We start from the raw sequence: 21,796 nt of genomic DNA, 5'->3' as shown, positions 1-21,796 counted from the left end.
AGCGTTACTCTCACCTTACACCTTGGTGTTCATTACTGGCGGTGTATGTCATTAATATGCAAAATAGTCTAATAGATTTTTTATTATGACTTTTTAGATTTTTTTTGCTGTTGTCATAAATGTGAAATATTGGATAACAAAATAGTAAGTGACGAGTAGGTGTAATTTGTCCTGTTTACAACTCAGAAGTGATTAGGTTTAGAACCCACCCACCCTACTCAGGTAGATGTAATTGACACAACAAAACCCTATTTACAAACAGAATTACATCCATAGGTATAGGTGTTAGGATTCCGACACATATTTTGGGGGCCGTAGTTCAATCTATAACAGCTTCTAAGAACTTTAGATCTTCAAGAAAAAAGTGTTCTCCTGAGGAAGCTTTTTTGACTGTGTGAGTATTTTGTCATATTTTATGCTTATTTAATATTTTTCATAGTGATGTCTCATCTCAGCTTTTTGGGGACTGTTCATTCTTATCTATTAATATATAATCTTATTTATCAGTTAATAATGTGATAAGTTCTGGAATTTAAAGTGAATCTGATGATTCCCAAACATTACATGGCAATTTCTTATAGTTTTTTTTTCTTTCATACTCCTGTGTTGTACGCAGCTTTTCCACCAGTTAATAAGTGCCTTGAAAAAGGACAGAACTCTTTCTTTTCTTTTTTGGCATTCGTTTTTTAGACCTTTAGAGAGATGCTTAAAATGACTCTGTTCACTTATTGTTTACTTTGCTTCTAAAGAAATGAAACAGAAAATAATTATAAGTAATATTTTCATAACATACATAAAGATATCTGATTGTTTATATTTTAAATGTATTTTCATTAGTCCCTGGATAAAGTAATAATGGAAATGAGTACATGTGAAGAACCACGAGCCCCTAATGGCCCATCACCGATTGCAACTGCTTCAGGACAAAGGTAAGCTATTTCCATTGATCTGTAGGACTGACAATGGAAATTCTTTTATAGTCTCCTCTGTTATCTGCAGTAATAGGATGTAAAGAAAATAAAATCCCCTAATCTCTGAAGTTCTCTTTTTTCAGTCACTTCTCTCATCAAATAAAAAAAAAAAAAAAAATTTTTTTTTTATTTGATGAGAAAAAAAATTTTTTTTTTTTATTTGATGAGAAAAAAAAAAATTTTTTTTTTTATTTGATGAGAAAAAAATTTTTATTTTATTTTATTTGATGAGAGAAGTGACTGAAAAAAGAGAACTTCAGAGATTAGGGGATTTTATTTTCTTTACATCCTATTACTGCAGATAACAGAGTTTTTTTTTTGATAAGAAAACAGAAGCCTGTTTCTCACATAAAGTCAATCTGTAGCTGAGAATGGGGGCTAAGGTGTTAAACCTCTGTCCAGATGGTCATGGCTTCCAAGGTGGCCCTACATTTTGATCCCAGCTAGCAAATGAGAAAAGAGAGGATGACCTGTAGGAGTTTTTATGATTCACGCCTGGGAGTGAGCACATCAATCCAACATACCTAACTGCGAGAAAGGCTGAGAAACATGGTGTCCTTCCAGCTACCAGTCTCTCCTCTCTGATCTTTCTTTGCAGTGCATCTGAGTGCCTAACATACACTCCTGTACATAAACCCTTTTTGCCTGGCCTATGAGGCCTTTCATATCTGGCTCCTGTCAATTGTCTTAATTTATTGCCCTCTCCCACATAAACAGTGTATCACAAAGTACTTCCTGTTCCCTAGATACACTGTCCCTTCTTGTGTCTCTCTGTCAGGGCCAACAAACTTTTTCTGTAAAGGCCCAGATAGTAAACATTTTAGGCTTTGCAAGTCATGGGGTCTCTGTAAAAGTTACTCAACTCTGCTCTTAAAGTGTGAAAACAGGATAGATTATGAGTAAACAAATGAACATGACTCTCTTCCAATAAAATTTTTATTTGTAAAAACCGGTGGTGGGTAGATTTGGTCCGTGGGCTGTAGTTTGCTGACCTCTGTTCCATTTTTTAAAAAAGAAATTTGGTGAAAATATACACAATAAAACATACAACCATTTAACAATTTTTACATGTACAGCTCATTGGCAGTGGTTACATTCTTCACATTGTGTCACCGTTCTCACTGTCTCTGCCCATATTGTTTCAACACCGTTAACTTACACTCTCTGCCCCTTAAAGTTCACATCTGTGCTTTAGAGTTACTGTTGTAATTTCAGTCTCGTATAGGTAGTTCTTCAGTAGGGTGCGATGCTCAAGATAGATGTTGTTTACTCAACTAAATTGTTGTTTAAAGATGACTTCAGGTTGCAAAAATAGAAGATTTGATTGTTAGCTTCTCTACTTATCTTGCTTTTCATGCTCTTAAATAGTATTGATTAGCCAGAGGCAGTGCAGCAGCAGCAGATGGAAGCAGAAGAACATAGGCGTTCCTTAAATCAGCCTCTGAGTAGTTTTTCTCTATTATCACTTTCTGTGCATTAGTGGAACTTTTATGACTTCTAAGAGCTAAGTTGATGTCTTAATAAATTACAGAGCTTTTGGACTGCTCTAAAATTCGCTACATATAAAATGTTCTCACTTTATACAGTAGATATACACAGATTGTATTAGGATAGATAAAAAAATCACATGCTAATAAGTAGAAGCATGGGGACTATTTCATAAAGTCCTCTTGAAAAGTTCAATTAGTCCTTTAAAAATAGCCTTCTATAAAAAATTGGCTGTTTATTTTTGCATTCAATGAATCCTTTCCTTAAAGCAAGATTTTTGCATTTTTTTTGGATTGTGCAAACTATTCATGGTAGAATATTCATGTAGTTTTAATGTGATTGGTGCCTCCTCAAGTTGCGTAACATAGCAGACTGGGATATTTAATGTGTTCTAGGTGTTGCGTAAAACAATAAAACTCTTCTTGAGGGTGGATACACACACACCCTTCTTCTTGCTCACAGAGATTGAACCATCGTTGTATTAGTGCATTTTATGAGAATGCCTACAGCCTAATCGATGGCTTTCCACATGGGACTGTAATGGTGATCCTTTCCATTGCTAAAAATTTACAGAATGCCAGGTTTATCAGATGTACAATTTATATTTGGACTACAGGTAACAGTGACTGGAAAAAGAGCTTTCAGATGAACTCCTTTGCAGTTAATTCATCATCCAGCAACTTGAGATTTTTAAAAAGTTTAGATTATGATTCCAGGTTTGATAATATGGATTGGAGCATTTGGTCTTTAGATTGACTAGAATTGACGCCTTTGAATTATGGTGTTGGTGAAGAATATCGAGTATACCATGGACTCTCAGAAGAATGCATAAATCTGTCTTGGAAGGAGTACAGCCAGAATGCTCCTCGGAAGCAAGGATAGGAAGACTTCATCTCATGTACTTTGGACATGTTATCGGGAGGGGTCAGTCCCTGGAGAAGGACACCATGCTTGGTAAAGTAGAGGGTCAGTGAAAAAGAGGAAGACCCTCAATGAGATGCATTGACACAGTGGCTGCAACAATGGGCTCAAGCATAACAATAATTTATGAGGATGGCAGAGGACTGGGCAGTGTTTCATTTTGTTGTACATAGGGTTGCTGCGAGCCAGAACCGACTCTATGGCACCTAACAGCAGTAGAATCAGAAAGAATTGTAGAGAAAGTACAGATGTTTTTATGATTGTTGAAAGAGGAAAAGACAACCAGGGAAATTGAAGTTAAGGAAAGGTATTTTTATAAGTATGGCAGAAATAAACCATTTTATCAATGTGGACAAAGTATAGTTGGTAATGTTCATCCTACTTCATGTTTTCATAGTGGCAATAGGTTTTATAACTTTGGCTTTGTAGTCATATGATGATAATCTTTGTATTTTGAAATGGCAGTATGGTTTATCTATTTCAGTGTTTTCTAAGCTTGCTTGATTGTTGACAGTCACTTAGGGTACTTATTAAATCTACAGATTCTTTTAGGCTTCTCTTAAAATTGTGATTCAGTACGTCTGGAATGGGGATCAAGAATAAATATTTTAAGTAAATGTTCCAGGTGATTCTTTATAGTCACACAATTTAGGGAAACACTCATCTATTTGAAGTATTTTCTAACTAAAAGATAAAAATAGAGAGAAATTAACAGACTGGCTATTTAGGCAGATCATGTGGGCTAACAGTGCTTTCACAGATTAATGGTCTAAAAAAACCAAAACAAAAACCAAACCCATGCCATTGAATCGATTCTAGTTCATAATGACCCTATAGAACAGAGTAGAACTGCCTGCCCCCCATAGGGTTTCCAAGGAGCAGCTAGTGGATTCAAACTGCTGTCCTTTTGGTTAGCAGCCAAGGTCTTAACTACATTCAGACATAAGATTTTATCATTTCACATGGAGTAAATATCTATGTGAAGATTAATTAAACTTAGAAACACTTACTTGTAGACTCTAATTCTACCTTTTTAATTTACCATAGACAGTGTACCCAGAAAAATGCAGACTTTAGTCATTGATTGAGGCTTCTATCTTCTGATGGTAGGTCCTCCAATATGGACTGTAGCTTTTTTTTTTTTTTTTACCATGAATAGAATTAGAACAGACAGGGTTGGATGTTCTAAAAGGATATTCCAATGTAATTATTACAGAAATATTCTTTCCTACTCTGGGAATATTTCTGTATAAATAAACAGTATTTGTCATTAGGATTAAAGCAATGGCTCCCTAAGACACTGATGAGTTCTTGCTCCTCAGTTCTCAATTTTCTAAACTCAGAGTAGACTACCATCTCTTTTTATAACAAAATTACTTCAGGCATGCTGAGTACTATTTAAGGCACTACACATACACCATTTCACTTAAGGACCATATATAGCAACCTTTTGAGGGAAGTATTATCTCCATCTTAAAAATGGGGGAACTGAGGCTCAAAGATTTTAAATGGTTTATTAATAATAATATACTACTGTTAGTAATTATGTGGCGCCCTGGTGGCTCAGTGGTTAAGAGCTCAGATGCTAACCAAAAGATTGGCGGTTCAAATCCACCAGCCACTCCTTAGAAACCCTATGGGGCAGTTCTGCTTTGTCTTATACGTCTCTATGAGTTGGAATTGACTTGATTGCAACAGGTTTGGTTTTGTTTGGTATTAGTAAGTATAAATAATAATTATGTTTTATAAAGTCTCATAAGTCAAGTGATGGACTGTTTGATTTATATACATTATTTATGTACTTCACTTATGAGCTGGAAAGTATTACTTGTTTTAAAAGATGAGTCATCAGAAGCTTAGAAAGGGTAAGTAATTCACTCATTTAAGATAGTAAATTAAGATGAGCAGCAGCAGGTGTAGGGGAAGGTCGGTGGCTGATGGATAAAGATAATTGGTTCACTTTTAGACATTTTGAGTTTGAAATGTGTGAGTGGCAGACAGCTGCAGAGGCCTGGTGGACAGTTGAAGTTTTTACAGTCTGAAATTTCAGCAAAAGATCTGGACCAGAGACAGTGATTTAGGAATAATGAGCATATTGATGATAATTGAAATCTCCGAACTGGGCAAAACTTTCTTCACCTTTCCTGCCAAAATACATTGATAGGCTATGTTCTTGTCATACTGTACTACTCATCATTCTCTAAACATGACTTCTTTCTGCCTCCTTATGCCTTTGCTTATGCTATCCTCTATTCTAATCTTCTCATCTCTCCCTGTTGAAAGTTCATCCTTCTTTCCTAGGTGTATTTCTCCCCAATTATAAGTAGTTCCTTCCTCTCTTCATCCAGTACACTGTTGGTTCTTTTTTAAAGCACTTAGTTACAAACTGCTTCATGTTATAGTTGCTAGGGTATGCATTTTTTTCCCTCCCCAAGTAACTTATAAGCCATCTGTCTTAGTTACCTGATCCTGCTATAACAGAAATACTACAAGTGATTGGATTTAACAAACAAATTTATTCTTTCACAGTCTTGGAGGCTAGAAGTCCGAATTTAGGGTGACAGGTCCAGGGGAAGGCTTTTTCTCTCAGTTGGATCTGGGGAAAGTCCTTGTCATCAATCTTCCTCTGGTAGGAGCTTCTCAGCTCAGGGAGCTTGGGTCCAAAGGACACACACCCTTCCTGGTTCTTCATTCTTGGTGGTGTGAGGTCCCTCTTCTCTCTGCTCCATTTTCTCTTTTATATCTCAAAACAGATTGACTCAAGATACAATCTAATCTTGTAGATTTGAGTCCTGCGTCATAACATAGCTGCTGCTAATACTGCCTCATTAACATCATAAAGGTTAGTATTTATAACACAAGAATAATCACATCGGCTCAAAAATGGTGGACAACCACACGATACTGGGAATGGTGGCCTAGCCAAGCATTTTTGGAGTACCCAATTCAACCCATGGCACCCTCTGATGCTCTAACTAAATTTTGATTTGCCTTATGTCCCAGCATCATTCCCATGGTAGCTGCTCAGTAAATATTTTTTAATTGAATTATAGAATGTGAAAATTGTCTAACCTTATTCCTAAATTATCAGGATATATCCCAATTGGAGTATGTAAACTTTTTATATTGAGAATTTAGCACTATTATTTTATCAATACTAGTGGTCTAGACGAATGCTTTTTTTTTTTAAATAATTTTTATTGTGCTTTAAGTGAAAGTTGACAAATCAAGTCAGTCTCTCACATATAAACTTATATACACCTTACTACATACTCCCATTTACTCTCCCCCTAATGAATTAGCCCGCTCCCTCCTTCCAGTCTTTCTTTTCGTGACCATTTTGCCAGTTTCTAACCCTCTCTACCCTCCCATCTCTCCTCTAGACAGGAGATGCCAATATGACTAATGCTTTTTTAAAGTAGACAGCTTTGGTTTTAATGGTTGAATTTAGAGAGTAACCTCCAGTTTTTTAATTCTTTATCATTTTGTTGAGAATAGTGTTTTTATTACTTACATGTGACTATGCTGTATTATTTGCTTGACAAAAAATTATGTTATTTAAATGCATAATACAATATTAGGAGATTATATGCATATTTGTGTGAGAATATTAAGAGATAATTTTTTCTTTTAAAGATTTTTTTATTTAATGCATTATATTTTGTTTTGCTTTGTTTTTCCAGTGAATATGGCTTTGCTGAAAAAGTAGTTGAGGGTATTACTGTTTCTGTAAATTCCATCGTCATCCGAATTGGAGCAAAAGCCTTTAATGCATCTTTTGAACTTTCTCAGCTTCGGATATATAGTGTAAATGCACACTGGGAACATGGAGATTTAAGATTTACTCGTATTCAAGATCCACAGAGAGGAGAGGTAAAGATTCCTTTTTTTTCCCCCTTAAAAATGTTTAAAAAAAACAAAAAAAAACCCATTGCCCACGAGTAGATTCCGACTCTTGGCGACCACATAGGGTATAGTAGAACTGTTTCATGGAGTTTCCAAGGAGCAAACTGGTAGATTTAAACTGCTCACCTTTTGGTTAGTAGCCCCAGCACTTAACGACTGTGCCACCAAGGCTTCAAAATGTTTTAGTCAGAGATAAATAAACCTGTTGCCGTCGAGTCGATTCCAACTCATAGTGACCCTACAGGACAGAGTAGAACTGCCCCATAGAGTTTGCAAGGAGCACCTGGTGGATTCAAACTACCGACCTTTTGGTTAACAGCCGTAGCACTTAACCAGTACGCCACCAGGGTTTCCCAGAGATAAATAGAACATTTTAAATAATCACTTCTCATGGTTACCAGATTCACATAGTACTGGATTTATTCTTCTTGCTTTTTAACGATGCTTTTCTCTATATTACTCTAAATCATTTAATTTTAAAATGTGCATATTTTAATGTTTTTTACTATAATAAACCTTTCAATTTGTAGAGTTAATGAGCCCCGTTTTATCTTCTTAGCTCTTCAGAATTAAATTTTAAATTAAAAAAGAAAACTGAAATTTGTTATTTAAATTCTTGGTCACATCATTCAAATGCTCTTGTACTTTATATTAATCACTTAGAATAAAAATACTATCAGTCTTCCAAATGATGAATGTAATTATGAAAATGTATTCCTGAATTTGATGTAAATATATAATTAAAAAAAAATAAAAGCACAGTGAATATATCTAGGGTGTTATGAAAATTGAGATTCATTTTTATTTTACTTATTGTTTCTACAAATGTACATTTTTTCATTCTGTTTTGAATGAGTAAATGAAGCTACTTTCTGTGCTTTCTTTAGGTTTTGACATTTAAAGAAATAAACTGGCAGATGATTCGAATAGAGGCAGATGCTACTCAAAGTTCACATCTTGAAATTCTGTGTGCTCCTGTTCGATTAATAACCAATCAATCAAAAATCAGAGTCACACTAAAAAGAAGAGTAAGTCAACAGAGTCACTTTTTGATTTACGTGTTAACTGTTGGAATTGACAGGAAATTTTAAATAATTCTTAAGCGAGATATTGGCATGCTTGTTGTTGCCGGTTGCCATTGAGTCAGCTCCGACTCACGGCAACCTTGTATAAAAAAATATAACAGAACAAAATGTTGCCCAGGCCTGCACCTTATGTATGATCTGTGATTAGCATGCTCAAACCAGAAAAAAAGACTCATAGTGACCCAGAGTGGAATTGCCCCATAAAGTTTCCAAGGAATGGCTGGTGGATTCAAACTGCCAGCCTTTTGGTTAGCAGCCAAACTCCTAACCGCTGTGCTACTAGGGCTCAATTAGCGTGCTACCAGCGGCATATTACAACAATTCAAAGTGAAGGGCAATATAGTGCCTCAAGTAGTATTTGTAGAAATATAGTGTAATTATGACATTCCTCTGTTTTCTAAATTTAATATCTAGATTTTTCAAAGATTTTTGTTTTTGATGAATATACTTCTCATTTGCCAAATATTTGTTGAACATTAATTGTCTTAAATTTTCATTTCTCCTGATGAATCTTACTCAGGGATAAACAGGAAAGCCTTCATTATCACTAACCAAAATAATTAGCTTTAGGAGGTTATTAAGGTATGACTGGTAATTTAGGTAAATAGGAGGAGAGTTACTTAAGGATTTCATAATTTTCTGTGGCACGTTTGTCAGAAGTTGAGCATCCGCTGTGGTTTGTGATGAAATTTAATGAGGAAATGATTTTTTTTTTTTAAACCATGGCTCAATTAAAAGTCTCAACAATGTGTTTTGTACCACTAGACACAAATAATTATACTAATTTAAGCTGAAAAAAAAATTTTTTAAGAGTATAGCACTTAACACAGATATTCTGAAATGTAAAATGTGGTTAAAATAGCATTTTAGTTTGTAATGAATCTTAATTCCCTTTTCTCTCCTAGAATTAGGTGAATTAATATAGGAAATTGTATGACTTATTAACTGTAAATACAAAATTAAATTATTATATGTAAAGCACTTAGAACACATGGTATGTATTTATATAAGTGCTATTGTGTAACCTGCCACTAGTTACGATATAAGGAATTTGTTTGTCTTCTTCTCACTGTATCTCCAGTACTAGGAGTTATTCCTCACATGCTGTAGGAACTAAGTAAATATTTGTTGAAGGAAGGGCCCCTATTTAATTCCATTAAAATTTTTGTTAATTTTTTTTATACAAGTGTATTATAAGTTTTATTTTTTGATTCAATGCTATAAATTGTTTTTCCTGACAGTTAAAGGACTGCAACGTCACAGCAACAAAATTAGTTCTAATACTGGATGACTTATTATGGGTTTTAACGGATTCCCAATTGAAGGCCATGGTACAATACGCAAAATCTCTCAGTGAAGCAATAGAAAAATCAACAGAACAAAGGAAGAGTATGGCTCCTGAACCTACACAGGTGTGCTATTAACAGAGAAAAAGCAGTTATTTTACATGTAAATAAGTCTTAAAAAATCAGAATGGTTTGTTGATGTTTTCTTTATGTGAAATAAATTGTATGACTTCGAGTCCAAGGATCTTCTTTATCTAGATATTTTATGATAGAATTTTATACACAGTATATATATGAAAACATCTATTAAATGTGTTTGTAGCTACACAGTGCTTATTTTGTTTGGAGCCCTGTATTAGTGCTGAAGTTAATGATGACATAAAAATATTTGATGTTGTAAAACCTCTTTTTAGGAAGTTAAAGAACACAGTTTTAAAACTACTAAATTAAAGGTAAAAAAGAGAAAAAAAACCTGAGTAAGTACAGGCAAGTGGGGGAGTGCTGAAGTTAAACACTAAACTGCTGTTAGAGTTCTCTGATGCCTAGGGCAGAAAGGGGAGCAGCATAATAAGCTATTTAATAGTCATTAAAAAAAAAAAATTAGAAGCACGACTAGTTTGCAGAGAAAAAGGTTTTTTAGTCTTTCCAAATACTAAACTTTGCGATTTTAACATGAAGATCTTTTTAGAAGGGACATTGAAAATCCCAATGAGTGGTGCCTTTGATAACAATTTTATAAAAAAGCACAAATGCATTTTTATATTTATTTTATCTGCCTCTGATAAAAACTTAAGGGATATTGTGAAATCATATTTCTATGAAGGTATTTCTTTGCAAGCAAATAATAATATATCCCAGGTATAAAGTGAGGTGTGGGGGACTATAAATGCACACAGAAATTTTAATTAACTACTTGCAGAATTCAGAAAGGTTTTACAAACAGGATAGTGAAATTAAGCCTTAAAAATGAGTAGAAGTTCACAGGTAGATAGACATGGGGGAATGGGTGTTTGAAAAGAAGGACTAGAACCTACAAAATATGGTGTTGTTACAGAGCATGGTATTTTCTGAGGAAGGTAAGGAGTTAGCTATTACTACAACAGTGGTTTTCAGAGTGATATATACATGCTCTGGGGACAGAAGATGTCTTTCCAAGGGATATTGAGCATAAAAAGTTTTAAGGAAACTGAGTTCCACATCTTCTGCTTTCTTAAACTTGGCCTGTTTGAGAAGGTGCTTAAAATGTCAGACTGGTTCTTTTCAGAATTACTCTTCCACTTTGCAAAGGAAAGGCATTCTTTTATTCATCCTTAGTTTTACTATGATGGATTTGTCAAGGAAATTCAAACAAAATAACAAAACAAAAAATCAAAAGACAAAAGACAAAGAGGAAGTTTGAAATATTGTCCATATTGGAAGTGAATAACCAAAATGACAAGGTAACATGTCAAGTGATTTCTAGTTCTTTGCTTTTAAGATATTTGAAAGAAGAGCTAATAATTGTCAGCTTATTAAAAAAATTTTTTTGTAGTACATCACTTTGTGAGCCCTGGCATGTAACTTCAAGGAATTTAAAGAATGGAGTCACATTGCTAAAATAACTCCTTTCATTCTAGTCTACCTATTCATGTAAAAACATTTTCCCAGAACTTATAGCCATAAAAACATACATGGCTATAGAATTGATACCGAACCCTGCATCATTCTATCAATAAATAATATTCATCCAATAAGGCCTTTTAAAATTATCAAAATTTTTGAGAAAAATCTCTGGTGAACAGACGACAGGACTATAGCATAAAATAGGGCGTTCTTAGGCAAGAGGCCTGAGTGGAAGCAGAAGCATGCTGTAACTAGATATGAAGATTAGGTATGTTGAATAATTTGGACTTTTCCCTTGGGAATCAATGGAACTTTTTACATAGGGAAGGACAATCATATATGGTATAATGGCACTATAGCGGACGTACCAGAGGAGAAAAAGGCTACCATTTTAGAGGAGGTGCAGACTTAATGGTTTGAAAGAAGAAATAACAAGCCAAAATGGGGAGAAACAACTGAGTCTTTTATCGGTTGGAGTTAAGGAAGAGGGAAAAGTTGAGAACTTTAAGAATGATAATTGGTAGCTCCATTAGCCAAGTAAGGAAATGCAAAAAGAAGCAAGTTTGATTACTGGAGGTAAGGCTTTTGAAAAAAGGTAATAAGTTCCATTTTGGAGTTGAAAAAGCATGATTGAAGAAGTACAGGAGAGTGTCTTTATTTTACAGTATTACCATCATAGACATAATAGACATGGACTAGTATATTAAGGCTTGAAGTAAAGATTTATATAGCTTAAGATGTCATTAACAGATGGTAGTTAAAACTAAAGACTAATGGACAAAGGGTTGATGATGGTGTAACTTATTTACGTAATAGGTGGATATGATTATATAAAATGTAATACAGGTTAGGAAACTAGAAACAAGGAAAATTTTCACAATCCTACCACCACAACAAAGCCAGTATTAACATTTTGTGGTATTTCCTTGGAGGTTTTTTTCTGCCTAGAGATCTGCATTTTTCATTGTTGTAGTAAGAGGTATATACAGTTTTCTTCTGTATTGTTAGTTATTTAATTATTACTTTTTTCCACTCTGTAATATTTCATAGTGAATTTACTTTAAGCATTCTCATATACCATAGAATTTCTTTCTTGGATGGTTAGTTAGCACATCACTATTTAGTTTCACACAGAATGTCCTGATTTTTGAGGTATGCTTGCCATCCTTTTCTGTCATAAATATTTTCTTGGCTTCATCCTTTTTTTTTCTCTAGAAAAGAAAGAGAAGACTAAGTTAAAAATTGGGAGATGTTAAGATTGTTCAGAAGGCAAAGAAGTTTATAGTGGCCCACTTTTTTTCAGAAACAATATCTAGAAACCTTAATACCACAGTATTAAGAAAAAGGTTTGTAGGGAGATTGTTTCTGTTTTTAGTTGTATCAATATTTATCTTGATGAAAAAGAGAGAAACATGATTAAAGAACTACAGGAAAGTATTTCCTTTTAAAATATTACCATCATAGACATAACTATTAGTCTGTTAAGGCTTCGAAGGTAGGTGGTGAAAACATGAGAAAAAGTGATTTTTCTGATGGAAATCAGTTTATTTTACAGTTAATTAAAAAGTTTTGCTTCAGTCCCTGGAATTTAAAGTTTCACAGCTGTATGTCATCCTTCTCTTTCTTCAATTACTGTGGGCCCTATAATTTTCTTTGGGACATTCTCATTTAGTAAGTATACTTTGAAATTCTTTTATAGTATGATCATAGTTCTTAATAGAAGTAATATGTATAAATATATATATATATAATTAATTCTACTTTTATTAATATATTGTTCTAAATTAAAAAATGGTTAACTTTTTTTAAACGGAAAAATTTGCTCTTCATTTTGATAACTATTACCAAAGTCTCATGTATAATTTTGTAGTTCATGTGTCAGGTCATCTCACCATATGCTTATGTTTGGAGAATCATTTTAGGCTATTAAAAGTTTGTATAGTCTTTACAGTTCAACAGTATTTGGTGCATTCTGTCTTTAGGGAGGAAAAATATTTGAACTCAAAGCCATTATAAATCCCTTCTGTATTCTGGCTTCTTCAGATAACCAAGTTCAAAGGATATACCACACCACCTAAGAGAGGCACCAGAGCACTTACAGTACTAAATAATATCACAAGGGCTTCTTCCACAAAGAAGTGATTTATTTCTAAAGGGTATATTACAGTGTATGCAGTGCAAATATACAGGACAAATAATATTCAAATAAACTGCCTTTACTAATAAAATATATTTTCTAAAACAAGGAGAGCTATAAATTTAACTGTTCATATATTTAGAGAAACACTGGGTTCATAGTCACGTTGTGAATAATTTTCCAGTTTTTAATTTTATTCATGTATAATTAGGAAACCATTTTAGGGGAGCTGAGTTATTGATACAAAAGAAAATGTATTATGTTTCTCCTTATGACTTTTTTATTGAAAATATTTAGGTTTTCTTATATGTGAAATTTCAAGTGCTTTACCTGCAGTGATAGGGCAGTTTTTCGTCTTTTTAGAGTTCTACTGTAGCGCCATCTACCCAGCAAGTGAAGACGCCACAGACTTCCAATGCTCCTGACCTAAATGATGCAATTGTGAAACTATTCAATGACTTTGATGTTAAAGAAACCTCCCACCATTTAGTGATTTCTCATCTAGATCTACACATATGTGATGACATTCATGCTAAAGAAAAAGGTAATAAACCTGCATATTTTGGACTATTTTGGATTATCTAGATTTCACCATAAAATTGGATTGTTCATCATATGTAATGTGCTACAAAATAATTTCTCATAATTTTATTATTCATATGTGATACATAGATCAAACACAAAAACCCATTGGAGTTGAAATGACTCCAACTCGTAGACAGGACAGAATAGAACTACCCCATAGGATTTTCAAGGCTGTAATCTTTCCAGAAGCAGACTGCCACATCTTTTTCCTGAGGAGCAGCTGGTGGGTTCCAACCACTGACCTTTTGGTTAGCAGCTGAGCACTTAACTACTGTGCTACCAGGGCTCCTTGATACATAGATAAAAGGTATAATTTGAAGCATTATATATTGGTATGAAATTTTTCATTTTCACTTCAGTAATTATTAGCCATCAGTGCTAACAGATTTTACTGCTAGATTAAAAAAATAAAAACAATAGATAACAAATACCCTTAGAGGATGCTCAAATATTAGACCTGCCTTTGCCTTAGCTTTCTCATAATTTTACAGTTGTCCATAAATTAAATTTTAGCCTCCACGCAATCCATAACTACTTGCACATATGTTGTCAGCACTGTATTTATCTACATATTTCTGGCCGAATTCCTGACCACCCATTTTGGTCCTAAAATTTCTTCATCCCATAACCTGGGATTATATTAGATGGCTTCCTCTACATTCATTTTTTTTTTTTTTTTGTAATTCCCCTCATCTAATAAACTTCCTGATTTTGCGCAGCTCCTTGGTAGGTGCTGTGCCAGGCAAAACCCAGAAATAAGCTTTTCTGTCCTAACGAACAGTCTAAATTATTTGTCTGCTTAAAAAAAGAAAAAAAATCACCACCGTTCAATATAAAAACTAGGTATCTTGACTAATTGGTTCATTTGGTTAAAATAGTTTGCTAATAAATCAAGATTGTATATTTGAACTCTATGGGAGAGCAGATTTATACAACAATAAACCTCTTCTTTACAAGCGTGCATGACATCCTTAAGACCAGTCAGCAGTCTCTCAATGCATGTATTTATTAGAAGGACTAAATAAAAATGTGGGTAATTCTGTATAAAAACCCTTCAGCACTATGTGTGTATATTTGTTGCAGATAAGCGGGAGTGTGGGTTGATAGAGGTAATTGAATGTATGCATGTGCTAGTAAATAGGGGATCTACAGCATTATTTTCACATATAAAATTCCATGTATTAGTATAAAGAGAGACCACAGAGGTGGACACAGAACCCACATCTCTTGATCTTTAGCCCAGTGTTTTTCCCAATTTATCATATAGCTTTTCAGGTAGTTAGGAACCATCATGGAAGGGTTTGGAGTTGCATAGGTGAAGGATGAGGGACAGTTTCAAGTACAATATAATTTTTTAAATAAATTACCAAGTACAGAATTTTGTATGTTTATTGAAGTTATAATCTTATACAGTTATAAATTAATACAGTTTAAACAGTTTAAAGATTCAAATAGTCCCCAAGGCTTATTACCAAAAAAAGCAGACTCCTGGCTGCTCTGATTATCCCTTAGTACCTGCTCTAGCCTTGTCAGTTTACCACTGATCCAGAAGCATCTGCTTAGAATTTGTTTTTTTAAAGCTGTTTCTTCGGGTATTTACTTTCGTATCTCAAAGTAATATAGTTTCAGTTCTTGATTTTTCAGCTTTAGACATTATCTGTTGAATTCCTGCAACAGAAGATGAGCACATTGTTACTCGTGTTAGCCCATTCATTACCTGCATGTGCTTGCAGTCACAACTGTGTGGCTATTTGACATTTCTTGCCCTACCCCTGCCTTCTCTCCATCCTAAAATTTGGTTAGGAAGCTAAATTCCAGTCAGGAAGCTATTCTGTTAATTATATCTTCTAGAGTTATCTCTACTAGAGCCTTCTGACCTGTTCCATTGTGGTCTAGTTGCTCTCTAGGCCTGCAGCATGGCTGTCGTCCTGGGATTGCCATTTCCAACATCCTAAAGATTTCTCTTTCAGGGTTGGATCTCCTATCTCCTATATCCCATGCCTTGTTGGATTTCACCCTTTTGTTGGATTTCACCCTTGTTCTGGAGTAGCACTTCATCTGTTACCTTCTTGAGAAAGAGTGCTGACAGATAAATTTTGAGACTTTGCATGTATGAAAGTTTTTTTTTTAATTTTTTTTTTTATTGTACTTTAGATGAAGGTTTATAGAACAAACTAAGTTCTCATTAAACAGTACACATATTGTTTTATGACATTGGTTAAACACCCCACGACATGTCAGCACTCTCCCCTTTAAACCCTGGGCTCCCTGTTACCAGCTTTTCTGTCCCCTCCTGCCTTCTAGTCCTTGCCCCAGGGCTGGTGTGCCCCTTCAGTCTTGTTTGATTTTATGGGCCTATCTAAACTTTGGCTGAAGGGTGAACCTCAGGAGTGACTTCATTACTGAGCTGATAGGGTATCCGGGGGCCTTGCTCTCAGGCTTTTCCAGTCTCTGTCAGGCCAGCAAGTCTGGTATTTTTTTGTGAGTTAGAATTTTGTTCTACATTTTTCTCCAGTTTTGTCCAGGACCCTCTACTGTGATCCTTGTCAGTGGTGGCAGCCAGGCACCGTCTAGTTGTGCTGGATTCAGCCTGGAGGAGGCCATGGTAAACGTGGTCCATTTGTCCTTTGAACTAATCTTTCCCTTGTATCTTTAGTTTTCTTCATTCTTCCTTGCTTTGAAGGGGTGAGACCAGGGGAGTATCCTAGATGGCCGCTCAAAGGCTTTTAAGATCCCAGATGCTACTCACCGCAGTAGTAAATTATTTTATGCCAATTGAGCTAGATATTCCCTGAGACCACGGTCCCCACAGCCCTTAGCCCAGCAATTCGGTCTCTCAAGGAGTTTGGATGTATCTGTGGAGCTTCTGTGACCTTGCCTTGTACAAGCTGTGCTGTCTTCCCCAGTATTGTATTGTGTGCTGTCTTATCCTTCACCAAAGTTACCACTTACCTATTGTCTATTTAGTATTTTTCCATCCCCATCCCTCCCCTCCCTCATAACCATCAAAGATTGTTTCTTTTTGTGTGTAAACCTGTTCATGAGTTTTTACAGTAGTGGTCTCTACAATATTTGTCCTTCTGTAATTGACTATTTCACTTAGCATAATGCTGTCCAGATCCATCCATGTTATAAGATGCTTTACAGATTCATTGTTCTTTATCACTGCATAGCACTCCATTGTGTGTACCACAGTTTGTTTATCCATTCATCTGTTGATGGGCATCTAGGTTTTTTCCATCTTGTTGCTATTGTGAACAATGCTGCAGTGAATGTGGGTGTGCATATGTCTATTCGCATGACTACTCTTATTTCTCTAGGATATATTCCTAGGAGTGGCTTGCTGGATCATATGGTATTTCTATTTCTAGCTTGTATGAAAGTGTTTTAATCTTACATTAGTAGTCTAGCTGATTATATTTTTCTGAAGAATTTTTAAGTTTTTTTTCTTTTATTCTAGCTTCCCTAAGTATTGAATGAGAAGATTGTATGCCTTGGTCATAGTCTAGGATTATCCCGCTGTGTTGAAAAGGTGGACTTCAGTTCTCAGCAGGGTGTCTGATGACCATGGTCTCGGGGGTTCTTTCAGCTCTATCAGACCAGTAAGTCTGGTCTTTTTTTGTGAGCTTGAATTTTGTGAAACATTTTTCTCCCACTCTGTCCAGAATGCTTAGAGCCATCAGAGCCATTAGTGATGATAGCTGGGCACCATCTAGTTCTTTTGAGCTTAGGCTGGTAGAGGCTATGGATCATGTGGTCCATTAGTCCTTTGGACTAGTATTTTCCTTCTGTCTTTGTTTTTTTTCATTTTCCTTTATTCTGGATGGAATGGGACTAATAGATGTATCTTAGATGGCTGCTCACAGGCTTTTAAGACCACAGACACTGCTCACCAAAGTAGGATGTAGGACATTTTCTTTATGAACTGTTATACTAGTTGATCTAGATATCCCCCAAGACCATAGTCTCCAGCCCTCAGCCCCAGGAACTTGGTCCCTCGAGGTATTTGGGTATGTCTAGGAAAGCTTCTATGACTTTGCCTTGGTCAGGTTGTGCTGACTTCTTTTATATTGTGTGTCGTCTTTCCCTTGACTAAAGTTAACACTTGTCTACTATCTAGTGATTTCCCCTCTTCTTCCCTCCTCTCCCTCGCAGCCATCAAGGATTGTTGTCGTTGTTTTTCTGTGCGTAAACTTTTTCTGGAGTTTTTATAATAGTGGTCTCATAAAATATCTGTCCTTTTGTGATTTGTTTATTTCACACAGTATAAGTGGCTTACCTGGTTTTGATTCCCAGCCAGTGCACCTCAAGCACAACCAGCACTCATCTGTCAGTGGAGGCTTGCATGTTGCTATGATAAAGAACAGGTTTTCAGCAGAGCTTCCAGACTAAGACAGACTAGGAAGAAAGGCCTGACAATCTAATTCTGAAAATCAGCCAGTGACAACCCAGTGGATCACAACAGCCCGATCCTGTTGGGCCTGGGGTTACCATGAGTCAGGGGCCAACTTGATGGTAGTGAACAGTTTATCAGTATCTTCTTTATTGTTAATTTATTTCCTTGTCTACTCTAAAATCATGAATATATTCACTTAGGTTATCTTTCAGAAGCTTTATTGTTTTATCTTTCACTGTTAGCTATATAGTTCACCTAGGGCTGTGTTGTGGAGCCCTGGTGGTTCAGTGGTTAAGAGATTGGCAAAAAGGTTGGCAGTTTGGATCCACCAGCTGCTTCTTGGAAACCCTATGGGGCAGTTCTACTCTGTCTTGTAGGGTCACTATGAGTTGGAATCGACTCAACAGCGATGGGTTAGTAGTAGGGCTATGTTGTGAGGTAGGAGGCAAAATATCTTTTCATATGAATTTTTTAGTTATTATGTTATCTATGAATAATGACCACTTTATTCTGTGTTACAGTCTTTATGCCTTTTATTTCATTTCCTTGTCTTATTGTATTGTCTAGAACTTTCAGTACAATGCTAAATAGAAATCATATTAGCAGCATCTGTTTTATTACTGATCTCAGGGGGAAGTATTTTAATATTAAGTATAACATTTGCTGTGGGTCGTTGGTAGATACACTTTATCAGATTTAGGAAATTTTTGCATTTCTACAATATACCCAACTTCATTGGCATATATTATCCTATTATATATATTGTTGGATTTGAATTGCTGATATTTTATGATTTTCCCATCTGTATTATGAAAGAGATTGACCTGTCATTTTCTTGCTTATCCTAATCAGGTTTTGATTTGAAGGTTATACTAAATAAATTACTCATCATCCTTCTGCACTTTACCTCTCAAATTTTAATTTTTATCTTGTGGATTAATTCTCTTTAAAACTCCTTTTACTGTTATTTTTTTAGAGAGTGTTGAGTGGGACTGAAAGTCATTTTCTGTGTTACGCTCTGAAAAAGTAGCATGGCAGTGGTGTTTGACCTCCTGTAACTTCACAAGGGGGAGAGAGAATCCTTATCCACATTAACAGCCCAAGACTGATTACTATGAGGTGGAGTTCAGACATACCTTCTCTTTCCAACCTTTTTACCAATTCTGACACCAGCTGTCTCTCCCATGGCACTCTGTCCTCCGCTGAGTTTGATAATTCGTTGCAATGGCCATACAGAACTGAGAGACTTTACTGATGGTTATGGAGTTTATTAGGGAAGTAACAGGATACAATTCAGGTTCAGAATGTTCGGATACAGTTCTTCAATCAAAACAGCCTCTTCTCAGCCATGCCACAGGCAGATCTCTTTCTGGCTCTTGGCTCCTCGGCCTGGCCTTTGCCCTGCTCAGGCAAGTGTTACAAAGTTCCTTTAGCTCCACTGATAAGTACCCAGAGGCACCTCACTCTGCCAGCAAGCCTCAGCCTGAAGGTGCTCAGCTCTAGCTCCAGTTGGATCAGCAAACCTAGCTCCACCAAGTGCCCAGAGGCACCCTGCTTCACTAGTAAGCTTCTTGCCTAAAGCTGTTGAGCTTTCTCGCACTCCTGCTGGTTTCCCTACCAGTCTTCTGCTGGCCTCCAGCCTCTGCTGCTGTTTCTCTACTGCTGCTTCTTGTGACTTCAATATTACAGCCCTCTTTCTCTCTGCCTCCTGGTTTCAGGAACTTCTCAGTGAAGTGGTCCTTAGTGCAAAGGACACACTCCACTTCTGGCTCTTCTTTCTTGGTGGTGATGAGATCTTCCCTTCCTGCTTCTGGGACAGATCAATTTAAGCGTAGTGGGATGACAAAACTGACCAATCCCTCGTTAGGGTTCCATATACTCTATTTGCATTGTCCCACCCCCACAAGGTTGCCATGTACCCTATTTACATTATTAATAAACTGTCTAGTCCCCTTGGTGTGCCACAAGTACCTCATTTGCATAGCCCTATGCAGTCATTTGGTTGGAGTTACAAACTATGATTAAAAAAAAAAAAAAAATAGAAGGGCCATATTAAGTAATTCACTGTACTGCACGCTCTTTTCCAGAAGTTTTGCTTTTTTTTTAGATTTTATTTTTTTTATTTAGTAGGATTAGGTAACTGGATAAATAGCCAGCTGTCTCTCCCAGGTACTCTCTCCTTCTCCGCTAAGTTTGATAATTCGTCGCAGTGGCCATACAGAACTCAGAGACTATATTGATGGTTATGGAGTGTATTAGGGAAGTAACAGGATACAATTCAGGATACAATACACTTTGAAAATCTGTGGTTCCTTAATACAGATGCTTGGCATTTCCGCCTCTCTGTTGGTGAGTGTTCCTGGCCCACAGATGTTGGGAAGTTTCAGCAGACAGACTTGCCTCTCCACCAAAATATCTCCCTCGTAGTGATCACTTACCTGCGTTTCTGAAATCCAAACTTTGGTGAGCATGAGAATCTTCTCAAATTAGAAATACCTAACCTGTTCACCTCAAGCCTGAATCAGAATCTGTATCTATGAAATCATTACTTTGGAATTTTAAAACTAAGAGAGTGACTATTGAGACCCTGAATATTTAGCAATAGAAGCTACCTTGCCTTTATTAGACAAGGCAGCCCAGATACCAGCTGCTAGATCAAGTGAGGAAGGGAGAAAATGAGGAACATTGGAGGTTTAGAGAGGGATTTGTTGTCTTTTCCATTGTTCATCATTGTGTTGCTTGGCCTATAGTTGGTATCTTCTATTTCAGTGCTTTGAAAGGGAAATCCAGAAAAATTAAAACAAACCCAAATAATGAAATGAGATGGTCACGGTTAAGTAATAAGTATCAGAACAGAGAAAAGTATCATCCAGGCTTGTTTACATTCCTCACTATTATCCCGCCATAGAATAAGCTGAATGATGATATTTAAGGGGAGAACCTCTCCACCAAAATATCTCCCTCACAGTAATCACTTATCTGCTATTCTAAAATCCAGAAAGCTAACAAAAGGTTTTTTCAGAAGTTTGTGAAAAATTTGTTTGGTGGCGAAATCTGAACTAACTCAACATGTTTGTTATTTTTATTTTATCCATTTAGTGTAAATGTTTATATATTTTGCTGCAAAAATAGTATCTTTTATTACTTAATGCTGCCTAAGAACCAGCTGGGAGTGTTGCATAATATATTGTATATGTACCATATTAACTTAATAAAATTTTTAAAATTCTGAATTCTGAAATATATTTGTCTTCAAATGTTTTATTTTTGTGACTTACCTATCTGGGTTTATATCTGATTGCTCTATCCTGTGTTCTAGTCTTAGGTCATTATCTGATGTTATTGATTTTCTAACTGGAGGACTCCCTTTATTTCTTGTAATTTTGGTTTGGTTTTTGCAAATTTCCTGAACTCCTTTT

General features: G+C 35.7%; 1 protein-coding gene across 1 annotated transcript in view; it reads left to right on the top strand.

The window, feature by feature from the left end:
• BLTP3B (bridge-like lipid transfer protein family member 3B) overlaps positions 1-21,796 on the top strand; it is a 113,369-nt gene that overhangs the window by 35,999 nt on the left and 55,574 nt on the right. The window contains exons 4-8 of the mRNA XM_049884140.1: positions 838-929; positions 7,064-7,253; positions 8,174-8,314; positions 9,613-9,783; positions 13,760-13,940. Coding sequence (XP_049740097.1) covers positions 838-929; positions 7,064-7,253; positions 8,174-8,314; positions 9,613-9,783; positions 13,760-13,940 — 775 coding nt within the window. The remainder of the gene's footprint in view (positions 1-837; positions 930-7,063; positions 7,254-8,173; positions 8,315-9,612; positions 9,784-13,759; positions 13,941-21,796) is intronic.

This window comes from Elephas maximus, chromosome 4 (genome assembly GCF_024166365.1).
Source record: "Elephas maximus indicus isolate mEleMax1 chromosome 4, mEleMax1 primary haplotype, whole genome shotgun sequence".
Lineage (NCBI taxonomy): Eukaryota > Metazoa > Chordata > Mammalia > Proboscidea > Elephantidae > Elephas > Elephas maximus.
This window is presented reverse-complemented; position numbering and strand designations above follow the sequence as displayed.